Here is a 12,721-nt window from a genome sequence, read left to right as displayed (position 1 = left end):
GCAAAGATTATAGCAAACCCGATTTTACTGTTTCCCCAAGCAAACAAAAAAAGGTACTTATATGGAAAACGGGCGACATAAAATAAACTACTGGAATAAGAAACTGTATTTAATGTAATATTAATATGGACGAATGCTTCAGTGAAGTTAGAAGAAATCTTTAAGACAGCGGGTACATATTTTTCGGGGACTCAAAACAAAGATAAGGGAAAAAAAATGAAAGCAAAGATTATAGCAAACCCGATTTTACTGTTTCCCCAAGCAAAAAAAAAGGTACTTATATGGAAAACGGGCGACATAAAATAAACTACTGGAATAAGAAACTGTATTACAATGTAATATTAATATGGACGAATGCTTCAGTGAAGTTAGAAGAAATCTTTAAGAAGAAGACAGCGGGTACATATTTTTCGGGGACTCAAAACAAAGGGGAAAAAAAATGAAAGCAAAGATTATAGCAAACCCGATTTTACTGTTTCCCCAAGCAAAAAAAAAGGTACTTATATGGAAAACGGGCGACATAAAATAAACTACTGGAATAAGAAACTGTATTACAATGTAATATTAATATGGACGAATGCTTCAGTGAAGTTAGAAGAAATCTTTAAGAAGAAGACAGCGGGTACATATTTTTCGGGGACTCAAAACAAAGGGAAAAAAAATGAAAGCAAAGATTATAGCAAACCCGATTTTACTGTTTCCCCAAGCAAAAAAAAAGGTACTTATATGGAAAACGGGCGACATAAAATAAACTACTGGAATAAGAAACTGTATTTAATGTAATATTAATATGGACGAATGCTTCAGTGAAGTTAGAAGAAATCTTTAAGAAGAAGACAGCGGGTACATATTTTTCGGGGACTCAAAACAAAGATAAGGGGGAAAAAAATGAAAGCAAAGATTATAGCAAACCCGATTTTACTGTTTCCCCAAGCAAAAAAAAAGGTACTTATATGGAAAACGGGCGACATAAAATAAACTACTGGAATAAGAAACTGTATTTAATGTAATATTAATATGGACGAATGCTTCAGTGAAGTTAGAAGAAATCTTTAAGAAGAAGACAGCGGGTACATATTTTTCGGGGACTCAAAACAAAGGGAAAAAAAATGAAAGCAAAGATTATAGCAAACCCGATTTTACTGTTTCCCCAAGCAAAAAAAAAGGTACTTATATGGAAAACGGGCGACATAAAATAAACTACTGGAATAAGAAACTGTATTACAATGTAATATTAATATGGACGAATGCTTCAGTGAAGTTAGAAGAAATCTTTAAGAAGAAGACAGCGGGTACATATTTTTCGGGGACTCAAAACAAAGGGAAAAAAAATGAAAGCAAAGATTATAGCAAACCCGATTTTACTGTTTCCCCAAGCAAAAAAAAAGGTACTTATATGGAAAACGGGCGACATAAAATAAACTACTGGAATAAGAAACTGTATTTAATGTAATATTAATATGGACGAATGCTTCAGTGAAGTTAGAAGAAATCTTTAAGAAGAAGACAGCGGGTACATATTTTTCGGGGACTCAAAACAAAGATAAGGGGAAAAAAAATGAAAGCAAAGATTATAGCAAACCCGATTTTACTGTTTCCCCAAGCAAAAAAAAAGGTACTTATATGGAAAACGGGCGACATAAAATAAACTACTGGAATAAGAAACTGTATTTAATGTAATATTAATATGGACGAATGCTTCTGTGAAGTTAGAAGAAATCTTTAAGAAGAAGACAGCGGGTACATATTTTTCGGGGACTCAAAACAAAGGGAAAAAAAATGAAAGCAAAGATTATAGCAAACCCGATTTTACTGTTTCCCCAAGCAAAAAAAAAGGTACTTATATGGAAAACGGGCGACATAAAATAAACTACTGGAATAAGAAACTGTATTACAATGTAATATTAATATGGACGAATGCTTCAGTGAAGTTAGAAGAAATCTTTAAGAAGAAGACAGCGGGTACATATTTTTCGGGGACTCAAAACAAAGGGAAAAAAAATGAAAGCAAAGATTATAGCAAACCCGATTTTACTGTTTCCCCAAGCAAAAAAAAAGGTACTTATATGGAAAACGGGCGACATAAAATAAACTACTGGAATAAGAAACTGTATTTAATGTAATATTAATATGGACGAATGCTTCAGTGAAGTTAGAAGAAATCTTTAAGAAGAAGACAGCGGGTACATATTTTTCGGGGACTCAAAACAAAGGGAAAAAAAATGAAAGCAAAGATTATAGCAAACCCGATTTTACTGTTTCCCCAAGCAAAAAAAAAGGTACTTATATGGAAAACGGGCGACATAAAATAAACTACTGGAATAAGAAACTGTATTTAATGTAATATTAATATGGACGAATGCTTCAGTGAAGTTAGAAGAAATCTTTAAGAAGAAGACAGCGGGTACATATTTTTCGGGGACTCAAAACAAAGGGAAAAAAAAATGAAAGCAAAGATTATAGCAAACCCGATTTTACTGTTTCCCCAAGCAAAAGAAAAAAAAAAAAAAGAAAAAAAAAGATTTATGCAGAAAACGGACCACATAGAATATACTCCTGGAATAAACTATATTACAATGCATTATTAATGTAAACGGTGTGGACGAATGCTTCAGTGAAATTAGAAGATATCCTTAATGAGAAGACAGTGTTATGTAACGGGTACATATTTTTAATTAATTTTTTTTTTTATTATTACATTTTCACCCCAAACAAGGCACATTGCCACTATCAGGGACATGAGCTACTGGGATACCATGTAGGGAGTTGAGCAGCAAGACGTCTGTTCATGTTACACTTGAACTTCTGCATGTCAGTACAGTTGGGGAAGCAGGGACCCGGAAGGGATTTCCAAAGTCTAGCAGTTCTGGGGAAGAAACTACTGGAGTAGAAATCTCTTACATCTAGGGATCTCTACTGTGGAGGGGTGGGATTTAGCTGCTGGTCAGGTTTGTCAAGGGTATTTACGTCGTGGGGGCACAAGTGCTTGCAGTTCGTCAGAGCATTCACCATTAAAATACTTGTAGAAGAGTCAGAGGGATGCAACATTTCGTCGGTGGGACAGAGGCTGAAGCTTAGATGACAGTTCAGGACCTATCAGGTTGGCGACTCTCTTTTCGACCTTATCTAGGAGCAAGAGATTAGTAGCAGATGCACCAGCCCAAATATGACAGCAATACTCCATACATGGGCGAATGATGGCCTTATAGAGGTACAGGATACTTTCGGGCGTTAGAGATAACCTACCTTCCTCGCAGCGGTCCTGGCAATGCTTTCAATGTAATTGTTCCAACTCATAAGAAGTACTTTTAGTTAATAAATCTTTGGATTGCTATTGGTGGTATTTTGTGGGGACTCAGAACAAAGATGATAATGACATTAATATATATTTTACATCATGACGACAACTGATGATAATTCTTTTATCATCTTATAATACGGAGCCGAAACATTTATGCAACCGTTCTTGCTAACACATATAGAGGGGAGAATCGTTACTAATGATGGAGGAGGCAGACAATTAATACTTGGCAGAGTGTTTACAAGATGATAGACAAAACACATTTACCTTTTCCTTTTGGGGTGAAATGACGACAGACGAAGACAACAGTTTACAAATATTAGATGATTCTTTATTCATACCAGCTGGATGACTGATGATAATCAGGAATTCAAGCTTTTACAACTACATGGTCTCCTCTTCCCCATCTTTCGTCTCCAAGAGGACATCAGCTCTCACTAAGTCATTGTCTGACTCTTGCCTGCTAACTGACTGTCTGTGACTTTGACTGTGATTCTCTCTCTCTAACTTCAAACCCTTTCTCAATATATTGAGAATCTCCTTTCTTTATGACGTCAGAGGCGTGTTCAACCAATGTGATTTTATCACATTTCAATTTACCCATGCCCTTTGCACATGTATTTACACACCTCTGGTAAACAAAAGAAATTCCTACATTTAATTGTATCACTTTTGACCTATTTTATTAATCTATATAATTAGAAAACTCAAATGACCTTGTAACAGGTGTTGTAACCCAACATCCGGTTTACAATTTCCGGTTGCACATGCGTACATAAACAAATAATCAATGCAACAATAAAACTTATTGTTTTACTGTGTACATTTTCAGCATCCAAATTGTTTTTTTTCGCATTTAAATTATCCAAATAAACAATTGTTAATACTTTCTGCATTATCGTTCATTTCCATATTATGTTCAAGTTATTTTAACGCAATTTCCTTACAAATAAATCTACTTTAACCCGTTGATAACACTAAGAGCATTTTACAACAGCAATTTATCCACCGCCTCCTTTTTTTATTTTACATTTATTCTCCATTTTTCAATACACCTTTCTTAAAAAACATTCATACATTTTCTTCTACACTACCAAAATAAATAAATAACCCCAAAAATGTTTTTTTTTAATTTGCGTTAAAAATAAATAATCAACGCGACAATAAAACACATTGTTTTACTGTGTACGTTTTCAGCATCCCAATTGTTTTTTGTTTTTTTCGCGTTTTAATTAAAAGATATATCAAAATTTGAATTTATGGTATCTGTTCAGTGCACATGTACCTATAAGTATGGCAAACCACTTATAATTCAATGGCTGTAAGTTTTTTTTTTCAAAAATAATCAATTATAATAAACAGAACGACTCATAGAAATCTATCTATGTTCTTTTTTTTATTTTAATATACTTTCATAGAAATCTTCTGTTGTGTCACAAAAAACTATTTTCTTTACGTCACAAGTGTCACACTCATACATTAATTCCATTGACCCAACGGGTCACAGGTAGTCTAGTTATTTCTAAAACTTGTATTGTTCATTCCTTTAACTGATATATTTATATCCGGTTATTTCTAATTTTTTTTTTATTTTACTTCAGCCGAAGTTCTCAGAAATCAAGAGGCCCACAACCTGGGGCTAACACTTGCACTCTATATGAGATAAATGGAACATTCAAATAACTATTTAAGTTCTTTATCTCTCAAACACTGAGTTAGTAAAAAAATTGAGAACATAATTTTTCTCTCCCCAATTAACCATTTTTATACGTTGTAGGATATCTTTCGTTTTGGTCTCTTGGTCTTACTAGATTCCAGGACAAGAATGTATCTAGTCTGGTGGAGTATCAAGCTTTGTGCTATTACTTGAGGTAACATTACTTAGAGAAAGTGCACTATTCCTCGAAAAAGCTAATGTGGGTTAGCCACAATGAGAATACTGTTGCCATATCTGGGCAGGAGCTGCCAAAAACAGCCTATCCTGTCTTGACAGAGTACAAAATAGACTTCGTGGCTTAATGGGGGATGCCCTTTTCTCTACCCTGAAACCTCTCTCCCACAGAAGAGACGTTGCGAGCCTATCCTTGTTTTATCGTTATTTTCATGGCAGGTGCTCGTCTGAACTCCAATCCCTGGTCCCCCCTCGCCAATCTTTCACGAAAAACACCCGTCTAGCTGAATCCACTGTGAAAAATTTCCCCCACTCTATATCTGTGCCTAAATCAAAACGCGGATTCCATGAACAAAGCTTCTTTCTTAGAACTGCACGCTTGTGGAACTCTGTTCCGTCTGCCTGCTTCCCTCCGGACTACAACTTGGATGTCTTCAAGTCTAATGTTAACAAATTCCTAATGAACCGCCCCCTTAAGTAAACACTCCATCAAATCTCCACACTAACGTAATGTACTTGCCATAACCCTTATCCCTGAGTGGCTTCCGGGCCTTGATAAGTGGTGATCACTGTGTAAAAAAAAAAAAAAGAAAAAAAAAAAAGAGATATTATTTGGGCAGCGAATACTATGTGATTTGGAATATTTGGTCAGGTTTTATTTCTATGGAAAAAGTATCCTCATTCCAAGTTCTTCTGACAAACCCCTGTACAGAGAGACCTTAGACACTCGAGGATAGTGTCTAGTAGGCATTCAAGTTCTCTCCAATTAACCATTTTTATAAAAGAATGAACAATCAACTGTATTCATAAATTAAATATCCGACATAAATAATATTTAGTTATTTGCGAGAACAATGACAACCATTCCGCGTTCCGAGGATTTCAATATGTATTATTTTTTTAACTTTTCTTACTGGGTTCGATTTTAACCTTTTCTAAATATCCTTTGCAACTTATCTAGTTTAATTACTTGGGCCTGTCTCTTTTCATAACAACAATCAGAATCAGAAAAGGTTAGTCTTTTTTTCTTGTTTTTTATATACCTGGTAGATCGACAGCGACAGCCCGATAACCTGCTGCTGCCAATAACTGAAGAGTGACAATATCTTCCCACGTCTTTGAACTGAACGAGGCGCCATGTAGTAAAAGGACATCAACTTTACTGACAGACATTGGGAATGTCTGTCTTGTTGAAACTATAATGTTCTGTTAAAAAAAAAAAGAAAATTAAAACAAAATATTTTTTGTTTATTACAAGAAATATTAAAGAAAATTTAAAAATATTTTTTTAAATTACAAAATATTAGAAAAAAAAAATTACAATAAATTGTTTTAAAAAAAAATTACAAAATATTAAAAAATTACAAAATACTGAAAAACATTACAAAATATTTTTAAAAATTACAATAATTTTTAGAAAACAAAACAAAATTACAACAAAATATTAAAAAAGAAAATAACAAAACATTGAAAAAAACAAATGGACCAAGTAGAGAATAAGGACCCTGATCGACTTCAGTGCAAAGAAAGTTTTTATTTTCAAAGTTGTTGGTGATCATCAAACAAATGACACACCTTAGAACCCAAACAAACATCGGAAACAAATAGCATAAGAAAATGAGAAAACAATTTATTTTTTTCTTGCTAACCTGTCCATTGTAATCGAGCGATTTCCTTTATAAAAAGGTGTAATTATATGAAAAACAAAAACATTTTTTCAAGAAAATTTTACAAATAAATCTTTTTTTTTATGAAAACTATGGAAACAACTGTGAAAGAAAACTTTTTTTTCAAGAAAAACAAGTTTTGTTCAAAAACATTATTCAAACAAATGACGCACCCCCATAACTCAAACAAACATTGGAAATAAAATAAGAAAAAGAAAAACAAAAAATTTTTTTTTCTTGCTAACCTGTCCATCGTATTCGAGAAGAATATCTTCTTCGGTAACCTTCATGGATTTACACTTAGCAATAACATCATCAGGGATATCGAGAAAATCTTTTGTCTTCCACGTGATTCTTTTTGGTGGCATTCTGAACGAAAAGTGGGAAGAAGAATGGGAAGAAACAATAGACGACAGTAAATAAATGGCGACAATGAAAAGAGACCCAACACCAAACACTGCAACTTTGTTCACCCGGACCACATTTCCGATCAGCATCTTCAGCTTATTACAGTCTGGAAACATTCAAGCATCTGAACTATCCAAAATAAAAAGGAATTTAAATATTACAAAAATGCAATCTTTCAGTTTTACAATGAAATTTTTACATTTCGGAATGTTTTTAGTTGAGGATTGATTATTCGTAGTATTTGGATTCCTCAAACTACTGGTCTGATCTTTTGTTTTTATTTGTTTGTTTTTACATACTAGCATGGGTGCCCGGCATTGCCCGAGTGTTTGGAGGTGTGTGTTGAGCAAAAATAAAAAAGTGGTTGTAGGAAGGCAGGCTCGAATCCGTACTGCGAAGGAGAAAAAGAACGTGAAAAAACACAATGGCTTTGCTGTTACGACTACCGCCAACCCGGAAGTGACGTAGGTTTAAATTAAGGCTAAACAATCGAAAAGAGAGGATGACTTTTGAAAATATTGGCAAAAAAGCAACCCCCTCCCTGTAGAAAAGTGCCTAGTTGAGGATGAAGAAATTAATGTTTTTAGCCAATTTTTCGGTATTTGTTGTCTGAAGGGTTGAGCTTCAAAACGATGCTGATCTTGTGAAAATCCGTCGCCTCTGTCAAAAGTTTTAGGCAGAAATGCAAACATGCATACATTTGTAGCTCAAATTTTTTTACCCAAACCGATTAAAAAGTTTACCTTATCTCTGAATACCCTTTATGTAAAATTTCAAGTGTTTAGACCAGAAATTGTCTTTAGTAATTTGGTAGAGACCGCAGAGATAAAATATTTTTTAACTTTGACCCCTATTATGACCCCTTAACATTTATTGCTTTGGGATCAAATTAAGTTATTAAGTTAGATTCATGTCCAAGGAACCTATATCCAAAATTTAAAGTGGTTATACCCAAAATTGACAGAGGAGTTTGGTAGAGTTCTCAAATGTCAAATCGTTGAACTTTGACCCCTTAACAGCCAAGTTTCCCAAATCTCACTACCCTGTATATCAAATTTGTAGTCTGTAGACTGAAAGTTGACGGAGTTATTGTGTAGGGAAATGTACACAGACAGACACTTTTTTATAGATATATAGATGAGTCACTACTTATCAAGGCCCAGAGGCCACACGAGGATAAGGGTTAAATAGTGTACAGTAGTCAATGGAAATCGTTCGTAGTGAAAATTTGGTAAATTGGATTATTAAAAGGTCAACGGCTCATCAAGAACTTGTTTATGTTGGCCACAGATAAAGAGTGGGGGAAATTATTGATAGTGTTTTCAGCTAGATGACGGTGTCTCATGAAAGTTTGGTGTGGGGGGGGCGATTGGAGCTCAGACGAGCATTTGCCTGCATGAAAATAACAATAAAGCAGAGACAGGCTCGTAACGTCTCTTCTGTGGTAAAGAGGTTGCAGGGAAGAGAAAAGGGCATCCCCTATGAAGATGCAAAGTCTATTTTGAACTCTGTCAAGGCAGGATAAGTTCTTTCTAGCAGCTCCTGGCCAGATGTGGCAACAATACTCCATCCTTGGACATACTTGGCTCTTATATAGGTAGAGAATTGCATCAGCACTGAGATATCTACTGGATCGATAGAAGGATCCCACCATTTTTCCAGCGATAACATATCGGTCGATGTAACCGACTTTTTTCAGGTGTATCATCAAACAGTCAAACTTGAGTATCTGCAAACAATTTTGAACAAAACCCTTTTCTACTCCCATGAATTAAATAAAGAGTTCCGTTCAAAAACATGCACATTTCAGGTGAAAACATTACATACTTCCGTGTCATGTCGTAATTAGTATAAATTCCAATAATTAAGAAAAATGATTCAGAAAATAGTTAATTACAAGTAAAAATAGAATTTATCGAATTATCAAGTTTTGTTTTAATGTGGAAGAGTTGTGCCACCAGTTCAGTATGACAAATTGACTTATCTCCCTTGACTTAAAATTGACTTATCTCCCTTGACTTAATATTGACTTATCTCCCTTGAATTAATATTGACTTATCTCCATTGACTTAATATTGAATGAAATTGAATCGTATTAAGAATTTTCTATTTTAAAACAGAACGTTAAAATATTGACTTATCTCCCTTGACTTAATATTGACTTATCTCCCTTGAATTAATATTGAATGAAATTGAATCGTATTAAGAATTTTCTATTTTAAAACAGAACGTTAAAAAATTGACTTATCTCCCTTGACTTAATATTGACTTATCTCCCTTGACTTAATATTGAATGAAATTGAATCGTATTAAGAATTTTTTATTTTAAAATAGAACGTTAAAATATTGACTTATCTCCCTTGACTTAATATTGAATTAAATTGAATCGTATTAAGAATTTTCTATTTTAAAACAGAATGTTAAAAAATTGACTTATCTCCCTTGACTTAATATTGACTTATCTCCCTTGACTTAATATTGAATGAAATTGAATCGTATTAAGAATTTTTTATTTTAAAACAGAACGTTAAAATCTTGACCTTATATTGACTTATCTCCCTTGACTTAATATTGAATGAAATTGAATCGTATTAAGAATTTTCTATTTTAAAACAGAATGTTAAAAAATTGACTTATCTCCCTTGACTTAATATTGACTTATCTCCCTTGAATTAATATTGAATGAAATTGAATCGTATTAAGAATTTTCTATTTTAAAACAGAATGTTAAAAAATTGACTTATCTCCCTTGACTTAATATTGACTTATCTCCCTTGAATTAATATTGAATGAAATTGAATCGTATTAAGAATTTTTTATTTTAAAACAGAACGTTAAAATATTGACTTATCTCCCTTGACTTAATATTGACTTATCTCCCTTGACTTAATATTGAATGAAATTGAATCGTATTAAGAATTTTCTATTTTAAAACAGAACGTTAAAATATTGACTTATCTCCCTTGACTTAATATTGACTTATCTCCCTTGAATTAATATTGAATGAAATTGAATCGTATTAAGAATTTTCTATTTTAAAACAGAACGTTAAAATATTGACTTATCTCCCTTGACTTAATATTGACTTATCTCCCTTGACTTAATATTGAATGAAATTGAATCGTATTAAGAATTTTTTATTTTAAAACAGAACGTTAAAATATTGACTTATCTCCCTTGACTTAATATTGACTTATCTCCCTTGAATTAATATTGAATGAAATTGAATCGTATTAAGAATTTTCTATTTTAAAACAGAACGTTAAAATATTGACTTATCTCCCTTGACTTAATATTGACTTATCTCCCTTGACTTAATATTGAATGAAATTGAATCGTATTAAGAATTTTCTATTTTAAAACAGAATGTTAAAAAATTGACTTAGCTTCCTTGATTTACCAAATCTATCTATACATCTATAAAAGTGAAATTGTCTGTCTGTGTGTACATTTCCCTACCAAACTACTCTGTCAATTTTCAGTCTACAGACTCGATATTTCTACATAAGGGACATTGAGATTTGGGAAAAACTTTTTAATCGGTTTTCGGACAAAAATTTGGCTGTCAATGATTTGACCTTTGAAAACTCTACCAAACTCCTCCGCCAATTTTGGGTATAAACACTTGAAATTTAAGGTGTAGGTTACCTGGACAGGAGTCAAACTTTTTAATATATATATATATATATATATATATATATATATATATATATATGCACATAAAGTTATGAACAGTACATAGGGCCTGAGCAAAGCCAGACTGAACTGCTAGTAAAAATAGAAAATAGAAGTTTATATAAAGCGTTTCTTTAAATTATTAGATAATCAAAAATGTCCAGTCTCCTTTACAAATTAACAGATTTTTTTTTTATTATTTTTTTTTTATTTATTTATTTATTTTTTTTTTATTTTTTTTTTTTTTTTAGGTATATCTTATCTAATATTTAGATTTTGTTTTTTTCATAGAGGGACCCACTTATCAAGACCCAGAGGCCACTCGAGGATAAGGGTTAATGGGTATACATTAGTCATTGTGATTTTAGCGTAGTAAACATTAGTGGGAATTTTGTAACTTGGATTACTTAGGGGGACTTAGATCTTCTATATATATATATAAAAGCGAAAATGTATGTATGTATGTATGTATGTATGTTTGTGTGTATGTTTGGATGTCTGCTAAAAACTTTCGACAGATGCGGCGAACATTTACAAACTCGGTATCACATCGAAGTTCCATCCTTTGCTTGAAAAATATCAAAAAATTGGCCAAAAACGCTAACTTTTTCACCCCAGAATCGACAATTTTCGACCGGGGGGGGCAACAAAAACGGTCCTCTCGTGACAATGACCAATTCTACGCATGTGTCAGATGACGTTGTGACCTGATTTAATTTAAATAGTTGAAAAACCAAACGCATTTTGTGAACGTCGCCTTAGCTCAGTTTGTTAAGACCTTGGTTCATTATCTAAACGTTTTGGGTTCGAATCGTGGTGTGAGACGTTTTTTTGTTTTTTTTACTTTTTAAATTTTAATATCGAAACAGGCTTATTTAAGCCATTTTTCACGTGTTCGTTTTCTGTTTTCATCGTTCGTATGCCTTACGTTAGTTTTTTTTTGTGTTTTTTTTCCCCGCTTAGAGTTAACGTTGTTTTCTTTTTTTTACTTCGCTTATAACAAACAAACCTACGTCGTCGTCGTAACGCTCGACGACTTCCGGCCGTGCACCTGTCAATTTGGTTCTTAAATAAATTCAAACATATTTCACTAACTCATTCTGGCTGGCCGATTTTATTTTCAAACTTCGCCTCAGGGCTTCAGGTTCGATCCCACCCACCCGGGTTCTTTTTTATTTAACACCACACACACCTCCAATCAACCGGGCCCCCCCCCCCGTGCTAGTCTATATATATAAAAGCGAAAATGTGTGTGTGTATGTATGTATGTGTGTTTGTATGTCTCGCAAAAACTTTTGACACAGGCCACGGTTTTTCGCTCGATAGGTATCATTTTAAAGCTCGAACCTTTGCCCGATAAATATCGAAAAATTGGCCAAAAACATTAATTCCTTCACCCTAAAATCACCAGTTTTGTACAGGGAGGGTGTAGCAAAAACTTGTTCCTTCATTTTCTCTTTTCCATGACTACTGCGACCAAGACGTCATGTTTTACCTAGAAAACGTTCATGTTAGTTTAACGTGCTTCTTTTTTAAACGTTTCATTTTGTCAGTACCTACTTGTTTGTCCCTTTGGCGTACGCGTAACCACATTGAGGTTTTTTTTTTCCGCCTTAGCCTCGAGGCTTCAGGTTCAAGCCCACCTTCCAACCAAAACTTTTTTTTTTTCTTTTACACCTCTAAACACTAGGGCTTTTTCTTTCGCTTATTCTTTAGTTTACCCCACCCTCACCCCAACACACACAACATTGTTATCTTAAGATTGCACGTTTCTTTTCT

The 12,721-nt window shown here is 33.4% G+C and overlaps 1 protein-coding gene across 5 annotated transcripts in view; it reads right to left on the bottom strand.

Annotated features, from left to right (window-relative positions):
* Positions 1–12,721, bottom strand: part of LOC145241572 (putative protein-lysine deacylase ABHD14B) — an 83,955-nt gene that overhangs the window by 38,627 nt on the left and 32,607 nt on the right. For 2 of the 5 annotated variants that reach the window (XM_080104652.1, XM_080104653.1), the window contains exons 2-3: positions 7,105–7,228; positions 6,236–6,398 (exon numbers count right to left, since the gene is read on the bottom strand). In XM_080104652.1, coding sequence (XP_079960778.1) covers positions 6,236–6,398; positions 7,105–7,227 — 286 coding nt within the window. In that variant the 5' untranslated portion in view covers position 7,228. Of the gene's footprint in view, positions 1–6,235; positions 6,399–7,104; positions 7,397–12,721 lie in introns of all 5 variants that reach the window. The other 3 variants (XM_080104649.1, XM_080104651.1, XM_080104650.1) reach the window with 2 other exon arrangements.

The sequence above is a fragment of the Euprymna scolopes genome, chromosome 20, assembly GCF_053919585.1.
Source record: "Euprymna scolopes isolate OS-2025 chromosome 20, ASM5391958v1, whole genome shotgun sequence".
Lineage (NCBI taxonomy): Eukaryota > Metazoa > Mollusca > Cephalopoda > Sepiida > Sepiolidae > Euprymna > Euprymna scolopes.
This window is presented reverse-complemented; position numbering and strand designations above follow the sequence as displayed.